Below are 25541 nucleotides of genomic sequence, written 5' to 3'. Positions count from 1 at the left end.
AGGTAGGCGGCGGCGGAAGCTGATTGGTCGCTGCACCTGTCAATCATTGACCAATAAAAAGGTGCAGCCTGAAGAGGTAAGACAAGAGTGGGGAGGGGTCGGGGGGGGGGGGGGGGGGCAGTCGGGGAGGGGCGCGGTCAGACTCCCAGGAGAACCCACTGGTACCAAAAATCAAAGGATTATTGTCAGTATTCCTCCTGAGAAAACTAAAACACCTGAACGCAAACCCAGCTCCAAACAGTGAAAAGATTACACCAACAATAATGAAAATAAGCGACCTGCTTCATCTGCAACGCAATGGGAAGATAATTGTGTTAATGCTCCCGAAAACTTAAATCCAGAGAAGGAGAGAAAGGGGGGGAGGGGAACTAAACGGGGGAAAGTGGGGGTGTCGTGGAAAAGGGGAAGGGGATGGGGGAAGGGGGAGGGGGGATGGGGGGAGGGGTGATAGGGAGAGGGGAAGTGGGGGAAAGAGGGGGGATGGGGATGGGGGTGGGGGATGAGCGGGGTGGGGGATGGGGGGATGGGGATGGGGGATGGTGATGATGGGGATGGGGGAGGGGGATGTGGGGGAGGGGGAGGGGGAGGGGGATGTGGGGGAGGGGGAGGGGGATGTGGGGGAGGGGGAGGGGGATGTGGGGGGGGGGGGGTGGGGATGGGGAGGGGGATGTGAGGGAGGGGGTGGGGATGGGGGAGATGGGGATGGGGGGTGGTGATGGGGGGTGGGGATGGGGGATGGGGATGGTGATGGGGGGATGATGGTGATGGGGGTGGGGGTGGGGGTGGGGCGTGGGGATGGGGGGAGGGGGATGGGGGGTGGGGATGGGGGATGATGGGGATGGGGGGATGATGGGGATGGGGGGAGGGGGATGGGGGGTGGGGATGGGGGGATGATGGGGATGGGGAGGGGGGATGATGGGGATGGGGAGGGGGGATGATGGGGATGGGGAGGGGGGATGATGGGGATGGGGAGGGGGGGGTGGGGGAAGGGGAGGGGGTGGGGGTGGGGATGGGGGATGTGGGGAGGGGGTGGGGGATGTGGGGAGGGGGGTGGGGGAAGGGGAGGGGGTGGGGATGGGGGATGTGGGGAGGGGGTGGGGGATGTGGGGAGGGGGAGGGGAGGGGGAGTAGGGGAATGAGGGGGGAGGGGGAGGGGGATGGGGATGAGGTGGAGGGGTGGGGGAAAGAGGGGGGGAGGGGTTGGGGAAAGAGGGGGAGGGGATAGGGATGGGGGGTGGGGGAGGGGGTGGGGGTTGGGGAGGGGGTGTTGGGGAGGGGGAGGGGATGGAGGAGGGGGATGGGGAAGGGGAAGGGGATGGGGCTGGGGGGCTGGGGGATGGGGAGGGGGATGGGGGTGGGGAGGGGGGATGGGGGTGGGGGATGGGGGTGGGGGATGGGGGTGGGGGATGGGGGTGGGGGGGTGGGGATTGGGGGTGGGGGGATGGGGGGATGGGGAGGGGGATGGGGGAGGGGGATGGGGAGGGGAGGGGATGGGGAGGGGGAGGGGGAGGTGGATGGGGAGGGGGAGGTGGATGGGGGAGGGGGAGGGGGAGGGGGTGAGGGGGATGGGGATTGGGGATGGGGGGAGGGGGGATGGGGAGGGGGATGGGGGAGGGGGATGGGGATGGGGGAGGGGGATGGGGATGGGGGTAGGGGGATGGGGATGGGGGTAGGGGGATGGGGAGAGGGAGGGGGAGGGGGAGGGGGATGGGGGTAGGAGGTGGGGGAGGGGGATAGGGGAGGGGGATGGGGAGGGGGAATAGGGGTATAGGGGGAGGGGAGGGGAGATGGGGAGGGGGGATAGGATAGGGGGAGGGATGGGGGGATGGGGAAGGGGAGGGGGATGGGGGAGAGGGAAGGTGGATAGGGGGACAGGGAGGGGAGGGGGGATAGGGAGAGGGGGATGGGGGAGGGGGATGGGGAGGGGGATAGGGGGAGGGGTAGATAGGGGGATGGGAGGGAGAGGGGGAGGATAGGAGAGGGGGAGGATAGGGGAGGGGGGATAGGGGGAGGGGGTATAGGGGGAGGGGGAGGGATGGGGGAGGGGGGATAGGATAGAGGGAGGTGAAGGGGAGGGGAATAGGTGAGGGAATTGGGGAGGGGGAGGGAAGGGGACAGGGGGATAGGAGGTGGATTGGGGGAGGGGGATGGGGAGGGGAGGGGGAAGTGGATGGGGGAGGGGGATGGGGGTGGGGGTAGGGGAGGGGGATGGGGATAGGGGAGGGGGATAGGGGAAGAGGGGAATGGGGAGGGGGAGGGGGATAGGATAGGGGAGGGATGGGGGATGGGGGATAGGGGAGGGGGGATGGGGGAATAGGGGGAGGGAGGAATGGGGAGGGGAGGGGGATAGGGGGAGAGGGAGGGGAGGGGGAGGGGGATAGGGAGAGGGGGATAGGGGAGGGGGATAGGGGGATAGGTGGGTAGATAGGGTGATGGGAGGGAGAGGAGGAGGATAGGGGAGGGGGAGGATAGGGGAGGGGGGATAGGGGGAGGGGGAGGGATGGGGGAGGGGGGATGGGGTGAGGGGGATAGGATAGGGGAGGTGGAGGGGGAGGGGAATAGGTGAGGGAATAGGGGAGGGGGAGGGAAGGTGGATAGGGGGACAGGGGGAGGGGAGGGGGAGAGGGAGGGGAGGGGGATAGGGGGACAGGGAGGGGAGCGGGAGGGGGGATGGGGGAATAGGGGGAGGGAGATGGGGGAGGGAGGATAGAGGGATTGGGGAGAGGCGTGGGGAGGGGAGGGGAGAGGAAGGGGAGGGGAGAGGGAGGCGGAGGTAGAGAGGGAAGGGGAGGGGGAGGAGAGAGGGGAGGGGAGGGGGAGGAGAGAGGGGAGGAGGGGAGGGGGAGAGGAGGAGGGGAGGGGGAGGAGAGGAGGGGAGGGGGTGGAGGGGAGGGGAGGGGAGGAGGGGAGGGGGAGAGGAGGGGGGAGAGGGAGAGGTTGGGAGGGGGAGGACGGGAGGGGGAGGCGGGGGAGAAGGGAGGCGAGGGGGAGAGGGGAGGGGAGGGCGAGAGGGAGGGGGAGAGGGAGGGGGTGGGGAAGGGGGGAGGGGAAGGGGAGGGGGGTGGGGGAGAGTGGGGGTGGGGTGGGGGGAGGGATGGGGTGGGGGGAGGGATGGAGGGGAGGGAGGAATGAGGGATGAGGGGGGACGGAGGGGGGACGGATGGGGAGGGGGAGATGGATGGGGAGAGGGATGGGGAGGGGGAGGAGGGGAGGGGGAGGGGGAGAGGAAGGGGAGGGGAGAGGGGGAGGGGGGAGGAGGGGAGGGGGAGGGGGTGAGGGAGGGGGGAGGGAGGGAGGCGGAGGTGGGGAGGGGAGGGGTAGGGGTGGGGAGGGGAGGGGTAGGGGAGGGGAGGGGTAGGGGAGGGGAGAGGAGAGGGGGAGGAGGGGAGGGGGAGAGGAGGGGAGGGGGCGGATGGGAGGGGAGGAGGGGGCGGGGAGGGGGAGGAGGAAGAGGGGGAGGGGATGGGGAGGAGGGGAGGGGAGGGGAGAGGGAGGGGAGGGGGAGGGGAGAGGGAGAAGATGGGAGGGGGAGGACGGGAGGGGGAGGCGGGGAGGGGGAAGACGGGAGGGGGAGGCAGGGCGGGGGAGGAGGGGAGGGGAAAGGGAGGGGAGAGGAGGGGGACGACAGGAGGGGGAGGAGGGGGGGAAGAGGGGAGGGGTGAGGGGGAGGAGGGGAGGGGAGGAGGGGAAGGGTGAGGGGAGGGGAGGGGGAGGGGAGGGAAGAGGTGAGAGGGGAGAGGAGGGGGAGAGGGAGGGGAGAGGGGGGAGGGGGAGGAGGGGAGCGGGAGGGGGCAGGGGAGGGGGAGCGGGGAGAGGGAAGGGGAGGGATGGGGAGGGGAGGGGTAAGGGGACGTGGAGGGAGCGGGAAGGGGGAGTGGGGAGGGAGGGGGAAAGGGGAGGATAAGGAGGGTGGGGGAGGGGGAGGGGGAGGATGAGGGGGAAGGGTGAGGGGGAGAGGGAGGGAGAAGGGGGAGGGCGGAGGAAGGATGTGGGGAATGGAAGGGGAAGGGCGTGGGGGAGGGTGGAGTGGAAGGGGGGTGGGGAAGGGGGAGGGAGGGGGGAGAGGGGAGGATGTAAAGATAACGAAATGTTTGACCACTGTTTTTCAATAAGAGAAAGTGGCAAAGTTTGTACAGTATCTAACCAAGTTGCAAAGTGTCTGTGAAATGCTACTGGGTTCAATGACGTGGCCAAGTTTGAATTGTTTACAAGTGATTTATAAGGAGCAATTGCGTCCACAAATGACCGAGTTAGGGATGGGCAATGTATACTGTGCCAGGCACTGACATCTCGAAAAAACATTTCTTTAAAAAAACTGAATTAGTAGCGTGACGAATTGTGAAAAACATCGTATGCAAATTCGAAGAATGATCTAGGCGGACAGGGTTAGTGATGGAGATCCAGCGAGAAGGGGAAAAGGTCACTGGACCCGAAAGGTTCACTCTGATTTCTCTCCACAGACGCTGTCAGACCTGCTGAGCTTTTCCAGCATTTTCTCTTTTGGAACTTTCCTGGTTTTGTTCCTGATTTCCAGCAGTCGCAGTTTTGATGAGGAGGGAATGTTGGATCATCTGCCAAATGGGAATGTGAAGGGAAGATAAATTTTGGTTCTTAACTGGACACGTCACCGAACCCACCAGCTGCTCCGCTCCCAGGCTGCGATATTAAACTGGGTGTCGGAGTGAATAGCAAATAATTCATCTGAAGGACGTACACAGCCCACTGACAGAAATTATTAAGAACAGTAACAGAAATTGCGGGAAAAATAAGTAGGTCTGGCAACATGTGTGGAGACAAAGCAAAAGTTTCGGGTTCAGAGCCGAATATTAGGCACAGTCCAACTCACTTCCCATTCTCACAGGTCCTGCGGCACGTCCAGTGACGAACTCACCACAGTAACTGGTTATTGAACACCCGAAGTATTTAAAGAGGGTTCAAGGAGCTGACATTCTTAACCATTGCTCAATCAAAATCATTTTGGGCCTGGAAGATGTAACAGCCCGGGATGGCAGCAGGGGACAGCTTTTAGATAGGGTCTGAATGCGACAGCGATTTTGATATTAATAAAGTCATGACCCTGGAAGAACGCGCTGCTGGAAATAGATCTTTTCTGCCGCGGACTGAGACTCCCAAACACCATTTTGCTAAACTTCCAGCAGGTGCGGCCCGATCTCTGCCCCAGCAGTGGGAGCCTGCCACAGGCAGAAGGGGAAACTCTAGCAATGAAGTAAATACAAGAGACAGGAGCAGAGGGAGAGCAAGGAAACACGACACTGGTGGGAAAAAAAAGGAATCAAAGTACAAAAACGTGAGGAAAATACAGTTGAGTGGAGAGATAAAATAGGCAGCAGTTAATTGCTTCCCATGTCCTGCTTTGATTCAATACCGTCACTTTCCACCGATCAGTTGTTCAATATTTTAATTCGGATATGGATTCCCTGCTCCGATCAGTTATTGACCCTCTGCCCCTCTGTGCAAAGCTATGTCACTGATAAACTCTGGTTGGATTTGGTTACCTCCAGTGATGCTTCTGTGTTGACAAATGGCTCTATTTCTGGTAACCTCATCACGGCCAAATGCTAAACTCTTGGATCAATCCCAGCCACAAGCGTCCAGAACTTTCTAACATGGGTATAAAGAGCCCGGCAGCAGAGTCTGGGCACCATTCGCTTCTCTTCCCGCAATCATGAGCTCCAAAACCCCCCCGGCGGTGGGCATCGACCTGGGCACCACCTACTCCTGTGTTGGGGTCTTCCAGCATGGCAAAGTGGAAATTATCGCCAATGACCAGGGGAACCGCACCACCCCCAGCTATGTGGCGTTCACCGACACCGAGAGACTGATCGGAGACGCGGCGAAGAACCAAGTGGCCATGAACCCCCAGAACACCATATTTGACGCCAAGAGACTGATCGGCAGGAGATACGACGATGCTGCCGTGCAGACCGACCTTAAACATTGGCCTTTTAAAGTGATCAATGACTCCTCCAGACCCAAAGTTGAGGTTCAGCACAAGGGGGAAACTAAGACCTTCTACGCAGAAGAGATTTCCTCCATGGTGCTGGCCAAGATGAGGGAGGTCGCCGAGGCTTACCTGGGAAGGAGCATTTCGAGCGCAGTGATCACGGTCCCCGCTTACTTCAACGATTCCCAGCGCCAAGCGACCAAGGACGCGGGGACTATCAGCGGGCTCAATGTCCTCAGGATTATTAATGAGCCCACTGCCGCCGCCATCGCCTATGGCCTGGACAAGAGGGTGGGTAGTTTTTGTTCAGTAATTCATTGGGTGTGGGTTTTGCTGGCTGGCCCAGCATCTATTGGGTACCTGTTAGCTGCTGTTGAGAAAGTGGTGATGAGCTGCCTTCCTCAATCACTGCAGTCTATTTGATGCAAGTAGACCCCCAATACCCTGAAGGGAGGTCCAAGATTTGGACTCAGCAATGCTGAATTTCAGCCATACATTTCAAAGTCAGAAAGGTGTGAGGTTTGGAGGGGAACTTGCAGGTGGTAGTGTTCCACAGTGTCTCCTTCTAGATTGTAGTGAACGTGGGTTTATAGAATCATAGAGATGTACAGCATGGAAACAGACCCTTTGGTCTAACCTGTCCACGCCGACCAGATATCCAACCCAATCTAGACCCACCTGCCAGCACCTGGCCCATATCCCTCCCAACCCTTCCTATTCTTATACCCATCCAAATGCCTTTTAAATGTTGCAATTGTACCAGACTCAACCACTTCCTCTGACAGCTCATTCCATACACGTACCACCCTCTGCGTGAAAAATATGCCCATTCAGTCTCTTTTATATCTTTCCCCTCTCACCCTAAACCTCTGCCTTCTCGTTCTGGACTCCCCCACCCCAGGGAAAAAAAAACTTTGTCTATTTATCCTATCCATGCCCCTCATGATTTATTAAACTGTTTGTTAAATGGTGTTTAAGAAGCCATGGATAAATTCTGCAGTTCATCTTGTAGATGGCCTATGCTGCTGCTACTGAGCATCAGTGGTGAAGCAGTGAATGTTTGCAGATGTGCTCCCAATCAAGTTGGCTACTTTGTCCAGTATGGTGTTCAGCTTCGTGTGTTGTTGGGGTTGCACTCATCCAGGCAAGTGGAGAATATTCCATCACACTCCTGACTTTGTATATTTTGGATGGTAGATAGGCTTTGGGGAAGCCAGCAGCTGAGTGATTCATTGCAAGATTCCTAGACTCTGACCTGCACTTGCAACCACAGCACTTATGCAGCAAATCCAGTTGAGTTTCTGTTCAAAGATCACCTCAAGGATATTGACACTGATGGATTTAGTTAGAGCAATGCCATAGAATGTCAAGGAGCAATTGTTGGAGATGGTCATTGCCTGGCACTTGTGTGGCACAAATTGTACTTGTCATTTGTCAGCCCAAACCTGATATTGTCCTCTATGCTGCATTTGGATATGTACTGCCTCAGAATGTGAGGAATTGTGAATGGTTTTGAACATTGTGCAATCATCATCTAACCTCCCCACTTCAGCCTTACAGTGGAGAGAGGATCTTTGATGAAGCAGCTGAAGATGGTTGAGCAAAGGACAGTACTCTGGGAAAACTGGGTGTGCAGTGGTAGTGTCCCTCCCTTTGAGCCACACCTAGGTTCAAGTCCCACCTGCCCCAGAAGTATGTTTTAAGGGTCATAGAGTCAGAAATATACAGCACAGAAACAGACCTTTCTGTCAAACTCTTCCATGCTGACCAGATATCATAAATTAATCTGGTCCCACCTGCCAGCACCTGGCCCATATCCCTCCAAACCCTTCCTATTCATATACCCATCTAGATGCCTTTTAAATGTTGTAATTGTACCAGCCTCCATCACTCCCTCTGGCAGCACATTCCATATATGCACCACCCTCTGTGCCCTTTAGGTGCCATTAAATCTTTCCCCTTTCACTTTAAATTTATGACCTCTAGCTCTGGATTCCCCCAACCCAGGGGAAAGAACTTGTCTACTTACCCTATCCATGACCCTCATGACTTTATAAACCTCATTAATGTCACCCCTCAGCTTCTGATGCTCCAGGAAAAATAGTCCCAGCTTATTCAGCCTCTCTTTGTAGCTTAAACCTTCCAACCCTGGCAACATCCTTGTAAATCTTTTCTGACCCTTTCAAGTTTCACAATATCCTTCCTATAGGAGGGAAATCAGAAATGCACACAATATTCCAAAAGTGGCCTAACCAATGTCCTGTAAAATTGCAACTTGACCTCCCAACTCCAATACTCAATGTTCTGACCAATAAAGGAAAGCATACCAATTGCCTTCTTCACTATCCTATCTACCTGCGACTCCACTTTCAAGGAACTATGAACCTGCACTCCAAGGTCTCTTTGTTCAGCAACACTCCTCAGGACCTTACCATTAAGTGTATAAGTCCTGCCCTGACTTACCTTTCCAAAATGCAGCACCTCACATTTATCTCAATTCAGTTCCATCTGCCACTCGTCAGCCCAGTGGCCCATCTGATCAAGATCCAATTGTACTCTGAGGTAACCTCCTTCACTGTCCACTGCACCTCCAATTTTAGTATCATCTCCAAACTTAGTAACTATAGTTGGCTGATTTGTAATGCTGTATGACACCAACAGATTGGTTTCAGTTCCTGCATCAGCTGAGGTTACCATGAAAGACTCTCTTTCTTAACATTTTCCCTTGCCTGAGGTCTGGTGACATCAATTTAAATCATTCTAACGAGAGAGCAGCCCTATAAAAGCACACTGACATTAAGTTGGGCATCAGTTGAGGAATGCTTAGATGCATGGTGGGATGCCATATGTGCCTATCCCTGGTCATACTCAGTGACACTATTGAAAGATAATCCCTTTCTCCCTTTCAAAGCAAAAATGATGAGAATTTTAATTTTCTCAGGAGGCTTAACAGCATTGAAAATCACTTCAACAAAAAATAATGGATGTTGGATTATTGAATTAATTCAAGGCAGAGTTACATAGATTATTGATAGATAAAGGGAGTTGTGAGTTCTGTGGTGCTGGAGGCAACCAGATCAGCCATGGCTGAAACCTGTTCCTAAATCCTATTGTTCTATGGAAATAGATTGGTTTTGGTAATGTAGGCTTTTATTCTAACTTCCCTGGTCTATCAGGTTTAATCCAAGGCAGTTCTAACAATGAGATATAACCAATTATTCTGTATTAAAGCAAGGTACATTTCAAAAATGCTGCAATAGGTATGTATCACAAGTTTACTGTACAATGCTTACAATTGCAAGTGACTTGGTTTGCATGCGTTCAGTATGCTTTCCTTTATTGGTCAGAGTATTGAGTACTGGAGTTGGGAGGTCATGTTGTAGCTGTACAGGATATTGGTTAGGCCACTTTTGGAATATTGCATGCAATTCTGGTCTCCTTCCTATCAGAAGGATTTGTGAAACCTGAAAGGGTTCAGAAAAGATTTATAAGGATGTTGCCAGGTTTGGATGATTTGAGCTATAGGGAGAGGGTGAATAGGCTGGGGCTGTTTTCCCTGGAATGTTGGAGGCTGAGGAATGATCTTATAGAGGTTTATAAAATCATGAGGGGCACGGAAAGGATAAATAGACAGAATCTCTTCCTTGGAGTGGGGGAGTCCAGAACTAGATGGCATAGGTTTAGGGTGAGAGGGGAAAGATACAAAAGAGACCTAAGGGGCAACTTTTTCGTGCAGAGGGTGGTAAGTGTATGGAATGAGCTGCCAGAGGAAGTGGTGGAGGGTGGTACAATTGCAACATTTAGATTAGATTACTCAGTGTGGAAATATGCCCTTCGGCCCAACAAGTCCACACCAACCCGCCGAAGCGCAGCCCACCCAGACCCATTCCCCTCCATTTACCCCTTCACCTGATACTACGGGCAATTTAGCATGGCCAATTCACCTAACCTGCACATTTTTTGGATTGTGGGAGGAAACCAGAACACCCAGAGGAAATCCACACAGACACGGGGAGAATGTGCAAACTCCACACAGAGAATTGCCTGAGGCAGGAATTGAACCCGGGTCTCTGGCGCTGTGAGGCAGCTGTGCTAACTGCTGGATGGGTATGAATAGGAAGGGTTTGAAGGGATATGGTCCGGGTGCTCGCAAGTGGGACTAGATTGGGTCGGCGTGGATGAGTTGGACTGAAGGGACTGTTTCCGTGCTGTACATCTCTATGACTCTATGACATGTTTGAGGATCAGGCAAACAGGTGATCAGCCTGCTGTCTCAACATCCAGTCATTGGTCAGATGACTCCTACTAGCTATTACTTTGAGGACAATTTCTTATTCTTCTTTTCCATACATACAGACTGTATGTACAATCTTTAACATTCCAATCTTTCACAATTAGAACATAGAACAATACAGCGCAGAACAGGCCCTTCGGCCCTCAATGTTGCGCCAACCTGTGAACTATTCTCAGCTTGTCCCCCTACACTAACCCATCATCATCCATGTGCTTATCCAAGGATTGTTCAAATGTCCCTAATGTGGCTGAGTTGACTATATTGGCAGGTAGGGCATTCCATGCCCTTACCACTCTCTGAATAAAGAACCTGCCTCTGACATCAATCTTAAATCTATCATCCCTCAATTTGTAGTTATGCCCCCTCGTACAAGCTGACGTCATCATTCTAGCAAAAAGATTTTCACTGCCTACCCTATCTAATCCTCTGATCATCTTGTATGTCTCTATCAAATCCCCTCATAGCCTTCTTCATTCCAATGAGAACAGACCCAAGTCTCTCAGTCTTTCCTCATAAGACCTTCCCTCCAGACCAGGAAATATCTTGGTAAATCTCCTCTGCACCTTTTCCAATGCTTCCACATCCTTCCCGAAATATGGTGACCAGAACTGTACACGATATTCCAGGTGTGGCCGCACCAGCATTTTGTATAGTTGCAGCATGATATTGCGGCTCTGGAACTCAATCCCTCTACAAAAGAAACCCATCACACCATATACCTTCTTAACAGCACTATCAACATGGGTGACCATTGACAAACATCACAAAAGTGTAATATTTTCCAGGGTCAAGTTAATTTTTCACTCTTTAAGACAACTGCTTGTTTTTTTTAAATAAGAGGCTTATCTCTCAGTTTGAATAAATCCTACCTCCTGCCAGCTTGTTCAGCCTGCTCACAAGCTATTTCCTCGTAGCCTTTATGTCATCCAATCAACCTATAATATTTATGCAACATATGATCCACTGTTTGTTTTGTTGACAAAAGGTATAACAAACATCTAGTGCATGCATCTGTTTTAAATGAGAACTTCAGTCAGACAGTGTCACCAGTGCAGTCTACCTCATAGTCAGTTACAGCTCTGAATTTAAACACAACCCTTCAGAAAGCATAAAGACATGGCCCAGTGATTTTCTAATGATTAGATCATCATTTGACTGATTTTTCAATAGAGCAACCTTCATATGTTTTTCTCATTTTCGCTAACTCAGCAAAGTTTCGGGTTACTACCCACAATTACAGTGGTGCAGCACATCTCAAGGTCAAATACTGTATGTGAAAAGTCTGTTTCAGCCTCAGATGGTTGCCAAGGGGATGGATGAAGTTGGTTGCTATGATACTGAGTTTGTGGCAATACTGGTAAAGATAAAACTGATGGAACAAAAGCAACAATGATATGAAGTTGGTTGAATGATGAAAAGCTCAGAGTAGTGGAGTAGTGATGAATGTTGTCTTTCAGACTAAAGGATATTCATTTTGGCATCCTAGCAATCAGCATTAAATAATTGCTTTTCTGTATCTATAATAATGAACTGTAGTAGTGTGCAAGTGCAAGTTCAAAATTAATGGATGACATTTGGAAGTGCTATGAAGTGTGGGAAAATAGACATAAGAGATATCCTTCAAGTGAACATAGACAGGCTGGTGGAATGGGTGAACACGTAGTAGGTGAAACTTAGTGCAGAGAAATGTGAAATGATACTATTGGGAAAAACAACCAAGAAAGACAACATAGAATAAAGTGATAATGACTCCGAGAAAACTTTTCTCATAGATGGGATGGCAATAATGAACAAGGATTATAAAATGAGAACGATGGAATAATGTGAGATGGTCGAGAAAGGTGAAAATGTGGAGAGAATATTGGAAGTCACACTGATGGAATTATTTGCATCGGAATGAAAATTCAGGAGGTGTACAGAATTAGTTGCAGTAAAAAGATGCAAAAAAACTAAGCCACAATATACAACAATAGCACATATAATGCCATAAGCCTGGAACTTTGACAGGGCAAGAGGTGGAAAGTATGGTTGGGTGGAAACATTTCCTTTAAAGGGGTGGCTGCCTCCCTCAGTCAGATTGTCATCAGGCTAGGATGTGGAGGCAATCATCCAGAATTGGTTCAAGAATGGGTAGGGCATTGTTCACAAGTGAACATACATTTGAGGGGGGGGAATCATGCAGAGAGGGAGGTAATAACTGATCTGTTTGGAGAGTTCACAGGGTCAGCAGCAGGAAGGGCAATTTGAATGGGGAGGAGAATAACAAGATCAGCTTTCAGTTGGTGCGCAGAGTGGAAAACATCTTTAAAAAAATTGTCATTCCTTAGAAGCAATTGGAATTCTGCTCATATGCCAACTGTCCTGCACAGCCATTTGGAAGATCCCAAGACAGGCACAGAGAGAAGCTGTAGACTTGTCTAAGAGGGAATCAATTAGGAGAAAGTGAGGATTGCAGATGCTGGAGATCAAACTCAAGAGTGGGGTGCTGGAAAAACACAGTCAGTCAGGCAGCATCCAAGGAGCAGGAGAATCGATGTTTCGGGCATAAGCCCTTCATCAGGAATGAGGCTCGTGAGAGAGGGAAGAGGAGACCTTCTTCAAGGGAGACATCCTTGGACAAGGATTCACAGTAAGTGCGGAATTTGTTACTCCAAATTCTAAGGCTGAAGCCAGGCGCCAATTTGTGGATGCCTCCTCCTACTGCCCACTCAACCATGATCTCACTCTCATCACCAAACCATTATTTCCCAGACCATCCACAACCTCATCACCTTTTAGGATCTCCTATCCGCAGCCTCCACCCTCATTGTCCAGGAACCCCGCCCTGCCTGATTTAATCTCCTATCCAAAATTCACAAACCTGACTGCCCCGGTCAACCCATTGTCTCAGCCTCTTCCTGCCCCACCAAACATATCTCTGCATTTCTTGACGCCGTCCTGACCCCTTAGTCCAGGAACTCCCACCTACATTTGGGACACCACCCACACCCTCCACCTCCACCTCCACCATTACTTTCATTTCCCCATCCCCAATACCTAATCTTCACCATGGACATCCAGTCCCTCTACACATCTATCCATCATGATGAAGGCCTCAAAGTCCCCCATTTCTTCCTCTCATGCCGACCCAACCAGTACCCTTCCACTGACACGCTCATTCAACTGGCTGAACTGCAGACTTGTCGAAGAGGGAATCAGCTAGGAGAAAATGAGGACTGCAGATGCTGGAGATCAGGGTTGAAGAGAGTGGTGCTGGAAAAACACAGCCGGTCAGGCCTTATCCGCAACAATTTCTCCTTCCAATCCTCCCATTTCCTCCAGACCAAAGGGATACCAATGGACACTTGCATAGGCCCCAGCTATGTCTGCCTCTTCATTGGGTATGTGGAACTGGTTTCCATCCCCAATCCAAAGATGTGCAGATTAGGTGAATTGGCCATGCTAAATTGCGCATAGTGTTCCAGAATGTGTAGGTTAGGTGCATTAGTCAGGAGTAAACGTAGAGTAATGGGTTTGGTTGGGAGGGTTGGTGTGGACTTGTTGGGCCATATGGCCTGTTTCCACACTGTAGGGAATCTAAGATTCTGCAGCTACACTGGCACCAGTCCCCACCTTTTCCTCTACACCATCAATGATTATATTGGTGCTACCTTGTGCTCCCACAAGGAGGTCTAACAGTTCATTAACTTCACAAACACCTTCCACCCTGACCTCAAGTATACCTGGACCATGTCAGACACCTCCCTCCCCTTCCTGACCTCTCCATCTCCATTTCCATTTCCATTTCCGGTGACCAACCCAACACTGACATCCACTACAAACTGACTGACTCCCACAGCTACCTGGACTACACCTCCTCCCTCCTGTAAAAATGCCATCCATTATTCCCAATTCCTCTGCCACATCCGGTCCCAGGAGTACCAATTCCACCACAGAACATCCCAGATGACCTCCTTCTTCAAAGACTGCAATTTCCCTTCCCACCTGGTCGAGGATGCCCTCCAGCGCACCTCCTCCACTTCCTGCACCTCTGCCCTTGAACCCCACTCCTCTAATTGCAACAAGGACAGAACCCCCCAGTCCTTATCTTCCACCCTACCAACCTCCGGATACATTGCATCATCCTCCTCCATTTCTGCCACCTACAAACAGACCCCACCACCAGGGATATGTTTTTCTCCCCAACCTTATTTGTGTTTCAGGACACCATTCCTCCGCAACTCCCTTGTCAGGTCCATGCCCTCCACCAACCCAGCCTCCCCTCCTGGCACCTTTCCTACCACTGCAAGAAGTAAAAAATTTGTGCGCACACCTCCCCCAAAGAATCCTTCCACATCCGACAAAAATTCACCTGTACCTCCACACGCGCCATCTACTGTATCCATTGCATCCAATGTGCTCTTCTCTACTTTAGGGAGACAGGACGCCAACTTGTGGATCTTTTCAGGGAACATCTCTGGGACACATGCACTAACAAACCTCAGTGGCCTGTGGCTGAACACTTTAACTCCTCCTTCCACTCTGCCAAGGACACGCAGGTCCTGGGCCTCCTTCATTGCCAAACCCTAACCACCCGGAGGAAAAATGCCTCATCTTTCACCTTGAGACCCTCCAACCACATGGTATCAATATGGATTTCACATGTTGCCCCCATTTCCCCTCCCCCCACCTTATCCCAGTCCCAACCTTCCAACTTGGCACTACCCTCTTGAAAGGTCCTAGCTATCCATCTTCCTTCCCACCTATCTGCTCCAACCTATCACTTTCACCCCCATCTTGACTGACCTATCGCCTTCCCAGCTACCATCCCTCCTTGCCCCACCCCTTCCCATTTATTTCTCAGCTTCCTTGGCCCACAAGTCTCATTCCTGATGAAGGGCCTATGCTTGAAACATCAGTTCTCTGGCTCCTCAGATGCTGCCTGACCTGCTGTGCTTTTTCAGCACCACACTCTTCAACTAAGAGGGAATCAAGCCTAGGAGCTGCCAGAAAAGTTGAAGAAAACTGCAAGGCTGGGTTCGGAAGAGCAGACTGCTTCAGAAAAGAGAAATGAAAAGGGGCACAACAACAGGGTGAGGGAATGATGTTCCAGGAGGGCTAAACAGAAAAAGTGAATAAAAAGTGTAAATGGAAATAATGGACTCAGATTTGGAGTGGGATCTCAAATGCATACAAAAACTGAAAACTTAAGCAGCAATTATTGGAATACATAATCTAAGTGAGAAATAAAAAGGGATAACGCAATAGAGTCTAGATTAACATCATAGGTCTTCTCGTGGGATAATGTTGATGAAGGTAGAGTGAAGTTGTCATTAAAATATGGATTTGTTATTGTCCAACTTCAGAGATAATTATGGTAGATGAGTTCTTTCCAGGAGTTGAGGGTAGAATATCAAAAATTACACTGATGAAAATTCAGGAGATGTACAGAATTAGTTGCAGTAGGAAGGTGGAAAAAACTAAGCCACAATGTACAACGACAGGAGCACGTTATGCCATAAGCCTAGGTCACAAAATACAATGACAGTGAAAAAATTTACAACTTAACGCTAAGCAAACATACAAGACTAGATTACATTACAATATGAAGTAGGTTACAATGTACAGTGACAAGAAATTTCATTAAACTATACAAACAGACTATCAATTTACTGGAGATTAGGTTGCATTACAGAATGAAAGTACAAAGTTAAAAATCACACAACACCAGGTTATAGCCCAACAGGTTTATTTGGAAGCACTAGTTTTTGGAATGCTGCTCCTTCACCAGATAGTTGTGGAGGATAACACCTTAGGACACAGAATTTATAGCAAAAGTTTACAGTGTGATATAACAAATTATGTACAGGTATTGAAAATAACCTGCATTGTTTATTAAGTCTCATCTTTTAGAATGGACATGTTGGTTTCAGTTCTTTCATATATAAATTCCAGAACTTTCTTAAAGTTACATTCTCAAGTGACCTTTAACAGTAGGTGCCATGTTGGCCCAGATAATGCATCAAAGGTATGAGGTGCCCTGTCTGTGCCCCAAAGTTCAGACTGATTCTAATCGAAAATAAAAGTTTACAGAATTTTACATAGTTTTAAGCAGTTTTGAGCAAAATAAAATGTAGTTCTGCAAGTCCAAATTCACCCCACAAACTTATGTGTGTTCGTGTGAGTGTAAAGGGGTATAAGTCTTTGAGAGGCCGCTTCTGGGAGTGTATGAATGAACGTACGAGAGAGAGCTTGAGTATAAGAGAGGGTCTGGGTGAGCGTATGGGTCAGCGTCTGGGTCTGTAGGAGTTAAAAATCACAACACCAGGTTATAGCCCAACAGGTTTAATTGGAAGCACTAGCTTTCGAAGCGACGCTCTGAAAGCTAGTGTGCTTCCAATTAAACCTGTTGGACTATAACCTGGTGTTGTGTGATTTTTAACTTTAACTATGTTGTGTTCCTAAAATAAGACGTGTGAAAAAAAATCCCTTTCCGTAGAAAGCCCGTCACTAGGATAGGTTTCTTTCCTGACCTGTAATTTCAATCTTAAAAACTTTTCTGCGTACTTTGAAGCTAACGGCCCAAATATCTTTTTACAAATTCAAAGACTCACTAAATATTAGAAAATCACAGTACTATTTCAACTGAAGTCCTGCTCCAGCTTTTCGCCTCGCTCGATTCTCACTTGCCCTATGCACCCCTTTCACAACTCCCACCCTCTCACACACTCAGAGCCTCTCCTACTCACTGAGCGCTCAGGTCACCACTTCCCTCTCTCTGCCTGGCCAGCCTCCTCCTCCCCTTTCGCTGCTCACCTGAATCTTCGTCATGAGTGGGAGAGGCAGCGAATAGGGCTGGCTTAAAAACTGCCCAGTAAAACAGTCGGGACCAGAAGACGTGATAAACCGTGAGAAACAAGGAAGCAACGAAATTGCAGTTTACTTTTCTTAATCGAAACAAAACCTGAGCATGCTCAGGAGCCCTGCTAAACCGGAAATGGCTGCAGCAAGATTAAAGCAGTGTCCTTGATTTACTACACACCAACCCAAAAAAAAGTCATTAGAATGTGCTTAAACAAGGAGACACTTGTGCTAAGTTTTAAATAAATTAAAGAAAACTCCTTCCAACCTCCGTTTAGTTTCGCTCCCTCCCTCAGGCCTGTGTAAGAGCACTGCTGGATGTGTAAAAAAAACCCTCCTCTTTCCAACCCCATTTTGATTTCGCATTCTCTCCCTCACATTTGCTGCTCTATATTACCATTAACGGCCTTTGCCCGGAAATTGATCAGTTGGAGAGCGCGGGTAATTTGCTGGTGGTGGTTGATTAAAAGCAAAGAGTGATTTGCTGATGCGAAACAAAACGTTCAGTTGTGTAAATGCACCTCTGGATATAGAAAAGAAATGCTGGTCAATAGGTTAAGGGAAAAGCCTCAGCCAATAGTTGTACAATATTCCATTGGCTATTAATGACTATTATTTGCAATTAAGAATTACAATTAATATTTTGCAGTGTGATTAAAATAAATGCAAAGCATTGCCAACATCTATTATGTACCAGACAAACCTGCTGAATGTATTAAGTTGATTTAACTCTGGTTTCATAGGGCATGGTGAAACATTTTTTTCCCCTCTCCATGTCCCAATCTATTACCTTATTTAATCACTGAAGGTGCAATACTTGTCCATTTATATCCTCACCATCCAAGGCTCCAGACACACCTCCCAGGTGAAACATTTTATTCAATCTAGTCTACTAATTCACTAATAATGCGGTTTCCACTAAACTGGGGAGACAAAACACAGACTGGGTGAATGTGGAACGCCTGCGTTCTGCCCATTTAAAAAAAACTGAGCTTACAGTTGTTTTGACATTTCAACACACCACTGTGTTCCTATGCCAACTTTCTGTCTCAGACCTGCTGCAGTACTCCGGCAAAGCTCAATGCGTTTAGATACCTTACATCATTCAGGATTCAAAATCAAGTTTAACAATTTCAGAACATGAACCTTCTCCATTACCCACCCCCAACTCCTGTCATGAAAGGGGTGCTTTCAGCAAAACCAAAGGATTTACAACTACTCACAATCCCCATTATCACCAACCGAACTTCTCGTCTTCCCCATCAACAATCCTTTTGTCTGCCTAGCCTCTCTTGCTCACACTGTGCTCATCTCCGCCCATCTGCTCGCTCCTTTTCCTCCTGACTCTCCAATTGCTAGCATAAATACCATCTTTTGCTGGGGGCTTCTAGTTGTGAAGAAAGGTCATTGGACTTGAAATATTAACAATGTTTTTGCCCCCCACAGATACTGCCACACCCACTGAGTTTCTTTGGTAATCTGTTTTTGTTTTTCTGTTGGAAATTAAATCCAGTTTGAAACTGTCCTTCAGGATACATCTCAAACCTATTTTCTTTACAGCAGTAAGAGTTAAAATATATTCACCGTTAGAATCCCTATGTATCGTCCCTTTAATCCTTTAATTTATTTAACAGCTTTCACATTGTTAATGTTCCTTCAAATATGACTGCACCTTCCATCACAACCACTGGTGTAGATTGTACCCTGAAGATTGTTTTGTTTGTTGTTTAGGTAGGAGTGGAGTGTAATGTCCTCATCTTCGATTTGGGTGGTGGAACCTTTGATGTGTCAATTCTTACAATCGAGGATGGCATCTTTGAGGTCAAATCCACAGCTGGAGACACACACCTCGGTGGTGAGGATTTTGATAACCGTATGGTGAACCACTTTATTGAAGAGTTCAAGCGCAAATACAAGAAGGATATCAGTGGGAACAAGCGAGCTGTGCGTCGCCTTCATACTGCCTGTGAAAGGGCAAAACGAACTCTGTCCTCCAGCTCGCAGGCCAGCCTGGAGATTGACTCCCTGTTTGAAGGCATAGACTTCTACACTTCCATCACTCGGGCACGGTTTGAGGAGCTGAATTCCGATCTCTTCCGAGGAACCCTGGAGCCCGTGGAAAAAGCTCTAAGAGATGCCAAAATGGACAAGAGCCAGATTCATGAGATTGTACTTGTGGGGGGATCTACTAGAATTCCGAAGATACAGAAACTTTTGCAGGACCTATTTAGTGGGAAGGAGTTGAATAAAAGCATCAATCCTGATGAGGCAGTAGCTTATGGGGCAGCTGTACAAGCAGCCATTCTGAGTGGAGATGTCTCAGAAACAGTGCAGGATTTGCTCCTTCTGGATGTTACACCCCTATCATTGGGTATTGAAACAGCTGGAGGAGTGATGACGACCCTCATCAAGAGAAACACAACTATTCCCACAAAGCAGACCCAAATCTTTACCACATACTCAGACAACCAACCTGGTGTCCTGGTCCAAGTGTTTGAGGGTGAGCGAGCCATGACCAAAGACAACAACCTGCTAGGCAAGTTTGAGTTGATAGGAATCCCACCTGCACCCCGAGGTGTCCCTCAGATAGAGGTCACCTTTGACATTGATGCCAATGGAATATTGAATGTTTCTGCTGTGGACAAAAGTACTGGTAAGGAGAATAAGATCACCATCACAAATGACAAAGGGCGCCTGAGCAAAGAGGATATTGATCGCATGGTGAATGAGGCAGAACGTTACAAAGCAGATGATGAAGCACAACGACTGCGGATAACTGCCAAAAACACCCTTGAATCGTATGCATACAATGTGAAATCCACAGTGGAATCTGATAACATAAAGGTAGGAATCAATACTGTGATATCAAATAGCATGCCTCAAGGAAATAGGCAGATTGATTATGGGGGAAAAAATCTAGTATGTCATTAATGTAGCTATCAATATATAAAGAGTGTTATAATGTGCTGTTCAAAATATGCATTTTAACTGACTGCAAATCACTAGTGTTTCCATAAATTCTCAAGGGTTGTAGATTCTTGGAAATAAAAAAATTAATACATTTAACACAAGTGAATCTATCTGCTTGAGCAAGCAGGAGTGTAAAGCACTTAACTATGCACAGTTTATCACATCACAGAAAAGTGTTGTATAAATCACAGTAGGGAGCCGAAGAGCAGAAACCCAAGCCAAGGCATCTGAGGATTAATGATCTGATTCTGTACATAGCATTTGAATTCTGACAGATTTGAGATGATTAAACAAAAGGATTTCCCAAGGGACTTGTGACAGTACCAGTGAATGTGTAAAGTGCTTAATTAGATCATTTCCACCATGCTGTTTTGGAACAAATATATAAACAAACAATGTAAGTGTTGTCTCCCGAGTAAATTGAAAATGTTTTATGGAATTATTTCAGATACAATAATGCTGACCAACGGTCCTCTATGTCTCCGTTTCTTGGCAAGTTTTTGTCCTTTCTTCTCTAGTACACGCATGATTCTTGCTCAGATACAGTTCCATGGGGCCAGAGTGATTTATATAATGTGCTGAAATGGTCACTATTCTTATGTAGTCACCATTTTCAGCAGGGTTTGTAAACATGGGGTGATCAAACATAATAAGTACTCGATAAACAAAGACACACTCATCCCACCACACGTGCATGTATGCACACTGACAAATACATTTATATGTACTTACACTAATGCATTCACATGCTTACTTGCACAATTATATGCAAATACTCACATTCACAACTTATCATATACACTCAGAGGCAACCAAACATGTACATGCTTATGTCCACACAACCATCTACTTCCAGACTTCAAAAGAATATGCACATGCAGGTACATACATATATAGACAGACAAAGAACAGGAATGATGCACACATGGGTTTGAATGCCACCAAGGCAGAGAATGGAATTTAAATTCAGTAAAACTCTGCAGTTAAGGGTCTAATGGTGACCATGAAATTATTGTTGATTGTTGGAAAAACCCATTTGGTTCACTAATATCCTTCAGGGAAGGAAACTACCATCTTTACCTGGTCTGGCCAACATCTGATTCCAGACCCACAGCAATGTGGTAGAATCTTGACTGCCCTCTGGGCAATTCAGGATGGGTAATTAACGATATCATAGCCAGTGATGCCTATATTTTAGATTATATATAATATTATATTATATGTTACTTACAGTGTGGAAACAGGCCTTTCGGCCCGACAAGTCCACACTGACCCTCCGAAGCACACCCACCCAGACCCATTCCCCTACCTTTACCCCTGCACCTAACACTACAGGCAATTTAGCATGGCCAGTTCACCTAACCTGCACATTTTTGGACTGTGGGAGGAAACCGGAGCACCCGGAGGAAACCCACGCAGACATGGGGAGAATGTGCAAACTCCACACAGTCGCCTGAGGCGGGAATTTGAACCCAGGTCTCTGGTGCTGTGAAACAGCAGTGCTAACCACTGTACCACCTTGCCGCCCACCTGTGCCACCGTGGGCTATATGCTGTGAATAAATAAGAAAAAAATGAGTGATACTAAACGGAGAGATGTGGAGGTGAGAGAATACATTTCACTTGCATTCACAGCACTTTTAATAATCGAATATAGCTTGATATCAAGTCTTCCCTTTTGCAACTTGGAAGCTATTTTATTATTTATTTTCTATTCTTGAATTTTCAAATTCTGATCACATTGCTGCTTTAATTTGGATCCTTCATTTTAACCTCTTTGTAATGAAAAAATAACAAGTATGCTTCTTTGATTACTACTCCACATAATAAATAACAATGAGAATAGTAATTGACTCCAGGAAAGAAGTGTACTGGTGAATTGGGCAGACAAGTGTCATTTAAAATTAACACTGAAAGGTGTGAGATTATTTATTGTGGTAAGAAAAATAAACAGAAGGAATACAACTAAACACTACAACACTGAAGGGGATGCATAAAAAGAAAGAACTTCGGATATATGTCCACAAATCTTTGGTTTTCTAGAGGCATGGAAGTTCAGCTCAACCTTTATTCAACACTGGCCAGGTCCCAGCTGGAATTTTGTCATTACTATTGGACACCACATTTCAAGGATAATTAGACAATTATTAGAGAGATTATAGACAAAATTTACTAGAATTATACTAGGGTTGAAAGATTTCAGTTACATGGAAAGATTAAAAGATTACAGAAACCAAATCTTTTCCATAAATAAGGTTAAGAAAGACTTGATAGAAAAGTTCCAAACAGTCAACGCCAATGGCGGTAGTGGTGTTGGGGTGGGGGTTGGGGCAGGGGCAGGGATGGGGGTGGGAAAGGCGGGAGCAGGGAAATGGTCAGTCATCAGAGGTTTCAGTTTTAGAGTCACAGACCCAGCAATGATATGAAGAAAACCCGTACATCAATAATTCAATAAAAATGCTCTTGCAGCTATGCGACGTAAACCTCAGTATCTATGAAAACGATTTAACTCCACTATATTGCCTGCTTAATGGACTGAGATTCTTATCTTAATTTGATGTTTTCAGGGTAAACTGAGTGAAGATGACAAACAGAAAGTTTTGAACAAGATAAAGGAGACCCTCGATTGGCTAGATCGAAACCAAATGGCTGAAAAAGAAGAGTTTGAGTTTCATCAGAAGGAGCTGGAGAAGGTGTGTAATCCTGTTCTGGCTCATCTGTACCAGAGTGGTGCTGCCCCTGGTCCAGGGGGATTTCCTCCAGGAGAAGCAAGCAGCCCAGGATCTGCTGGACCAACTATAGAGGAAGTGGACTAAAGATAACAGAAAAATAAATGAAACAACAATTATTCTCCACCAGTGATAATTTACTAAAATAACATTTGTTTTCTTCAGACACATGGTTATTCTCTTAAGTTCAGCTTTATTCTTTAACTATTAAATTAGCCATAATGTAAACAGGAGACAGCGTGTGATCCAAACTAGAACATGGTAGGTTACAGTTAGGCACAGAGCATCAGACTCAATGCTCAAAAATAATTCTTCGACAATATATGTTTTGATATAAATAATTGTATTTTTCACTACTACACCAAGCTGGAAATTAACTGCTTGTTTGAGTCAATAAGATATTTTAGCAACAGGTGATACAGACAGGTTGCATTACTGTCAAATATGAGACTGAAAAATATGAACATTAAAGTGCATGATTGATGTATCATACTTTGGTCTGAGCTGGCTTCTGTTCCATTTACAATGTAGCACCATGATCAGTGATGACTTTGTATGATTTGGCTTGGTTGCCTATTTTTAGAAACCTTTGCTCAAATTGAAGTATCTGCATTTGTTTTTCTAAATTGCACTCTGTTTAGTGTGCAGTTTTAGTAATTATCTACCAGCTTGCTTTTCATGCATCTCTTTCATTATCCTCTGTCTTCGAAAAAGTATATCCTGTGTCTCCTGTATCTTGAGCATAAGTTGTGCTGGGGAGGAGGAACCTTTCTGACTGGTGTTGTGCAAATATATAACAACGCAATTCGAAAATCTGGCCTTGTTGCTCAGCATTTAGATGATCGATTTGGTAGCAGGAACCTTATGTTCTGCAAATCATCTAAATGTGAATTGTAAGATGACAATGTGGTCACTCTCAACTTAATAATATACATACCTTTAAATGGCTCCCAGTAAATTGTAGTCTGTTGTTAGACACCACCCATTCTGGGATATTATGCATCGATTAAGTCTTTGAACAATAGAAAATTTGGAGACGTAATCTGTCACAAGGATGTAATCTTCCCAAATATATAGATTTGTTGCTACATCATGTCAATATAGAAGGTTGGTACATTTGTCATGCCTCAAATGTGTTCTTGAGTTGTTGAATATCCTGATTCATCCCAGGCCAGTATGCAGATTTACATTGCTAGCCATCTTGTGTGGTCTATACTCATGTGTCCTTGATGCAACACAGACATTACATTCTGACATAATGCTATTGGTATTGGTATTTGTTTGCCTTGAAGATGATTTATCTCTGTTTGACTAAAATAAACAAGTCTTTTTGGGTACTTCTTTAATACTGTCAGGTATTAATTAATAGTATTATTCTTTATCCTGAATAATAGTCTTTTGCAACTCTTGCAGTTGCTTATCTTCAGCAGCTGCTGATTGCAACTCACACTTTTGCAAGAACCATTGTGAAACAGATCAACGTTGAGAATGGTTTCAATTTCAATTGATTCAATTACATCCTTTGTGGACTGTAGTGCCACAGTGGATGTGGTTTTCTATATCATCATTTGTGGCTATACCAATCTTTGTGCACACTGGTAGTCTCGCCACTGGCAGATCATTAGTATCTAGCAGGTAGAAGGTTTTCAGAAGCCAAGATGATCTTGCTATTGACACTGTACTGTAAGTAGACTAATGCATGGAATTGGTGATTCACTATACATTCAGATTTCTTGTAGATTGCATCATGGCATGCCATTTATTAGGTACATGTATTTTAGGATGCATAATGGTATTCTGTTGACTCTAGTTATAGAGTCATGGAATCATAGAGATGTACAGCAGGGAAACCCTTAGGTCCATGCCGACTAGATATCCCAACCCAATCTCGTCCCACCTGCCAACACCCGGCCCACATTCCTCTAAACCCTTCCTATTCATATACCCATCCAGATGCCTTTTATATTAATGCAATTGTTCTAACCTCCACCACTTCCTCTGGCAGCTCATTCCATATACGTACCACTGTCTGCGTGAAAAAGTTGCCCCTTAGATCTCTTTTATATCTTTCCCCTCACCCTAAACCTATACCCTCTAGTTCTGGACTGCCCTATCCCAGGGAAGAGACTTTATCTATTTAACCTAGCTATGCCCCTCATGATTTTATAAACCTCTATAAGGTCTCCCCTCAGCCTCCTACACTCCAGGGAAAATAGCTGCAGCGTATTCAACCAGTTCCTGTGTTGATTTTAGTTTTTAGGTGTGCCTGTTCAGAATATGTAATGTTAATGGCTGTAAATGTATATGATTGCCTTATACTGTTGATAGATGGGACTAGATTGGGTTGGGTTATCTGGTCGCCATGGACGAGTTGGACCGAAGGGTCTGGTTCTGTGCTGTACATCTCTATGACTCTATGATGTGTTAGATTAACAGGACGCAAAGCTTGATCATCTTGCAAAATTTGCCTTTTGCTTTGTTTACTCTGAACCTCATGGAATGTATTTACATCTGTGCCTCTTTTCTTTTACCTTGCCATCTTTGCAGTCTTGTATTGTCTTGTTGGTCACCTCTGTTTTGTTCTGGGCTGTCACTTGGCTTTTGAAACCAGATTTCTCAGATAAGTGACAAATGCCCCTTGCTGAGATAGGCTTTACAGATCCGAAGATCATAGTTTAGGTGTGCAACAAACCTTGTCTGCTACAGATCTTGATTTTTTTGGGTGCACATTGCTGACCATAGCA

The 25541-nt window shown here is 47.2% G+C and overlaps 2 protein-coding genes across 2 annotated transcripts in view; one reads left to right on the top strand and one right to left on the bottom strand.

Moving 5' to 3' along the window:
• cnksr1 (connector enhancer of kinase suppressor of Ras 1) overlaps positions 1 to 18376 on the bottom strand; it is a 102965-nt gene extending 84589 nt beyond the window's left edge. The window contains exon 1 of the mRNA XM_060847618.1: positions 18323 to 18376. Coding sequence (XP_060703601.1) covers positions 18323 to 18362 — 40 coding nt within the window. The 5' untranslated portion in view covers positions 18363 to 18376. The remainder of the gene's footprint in view (positions 1 to 18322) is intronic.
• On the top strand, positions 6 to 24078 carry LOC132830122 (heat shock cognate 71 kDa protein-like). The gene is made up of 4 exons (XM_060847619.1): positions 6 to 76; positions 4461 to 6256; positions 18831 to 19943; positions 22636 to 24078. Exons 2-4 carry the CDS (start codon positions 5687 to 5689, stop codon positions 22882 to 22884), a joined length of 1932 nt encoding a protein of 643 aa, XP_060703602.1. The 5' UTR covers positions 6 to 76; positions 4461 to 5686; the 3' UTR covers positions 22885 to 24078.
• The last annotated feature ends 1463 nt before the right edge of the window (positions 24079 to 25541 follow it).

This window comes from Hemiscyllium ocellatum, chromosome 30 (assembly GCF_020745735.1).
Source record: "Hemiscyllium ocellatum isolate sHemOce1 chromosome 30, sHemOce1.pat.X.cur, whole genome shotgun sequence".
NCBI classification, from domain to species: Eukaryota; Metazoa; Chordata; class Chondrichthyes; order Orectolobiformes; family Hemiscylliidae; genus Hemiscyllium; species Hemiscyllium ocellatum.
This window is presented reverse-complemented; position numbering and strand designations above follow the sequence as displayed.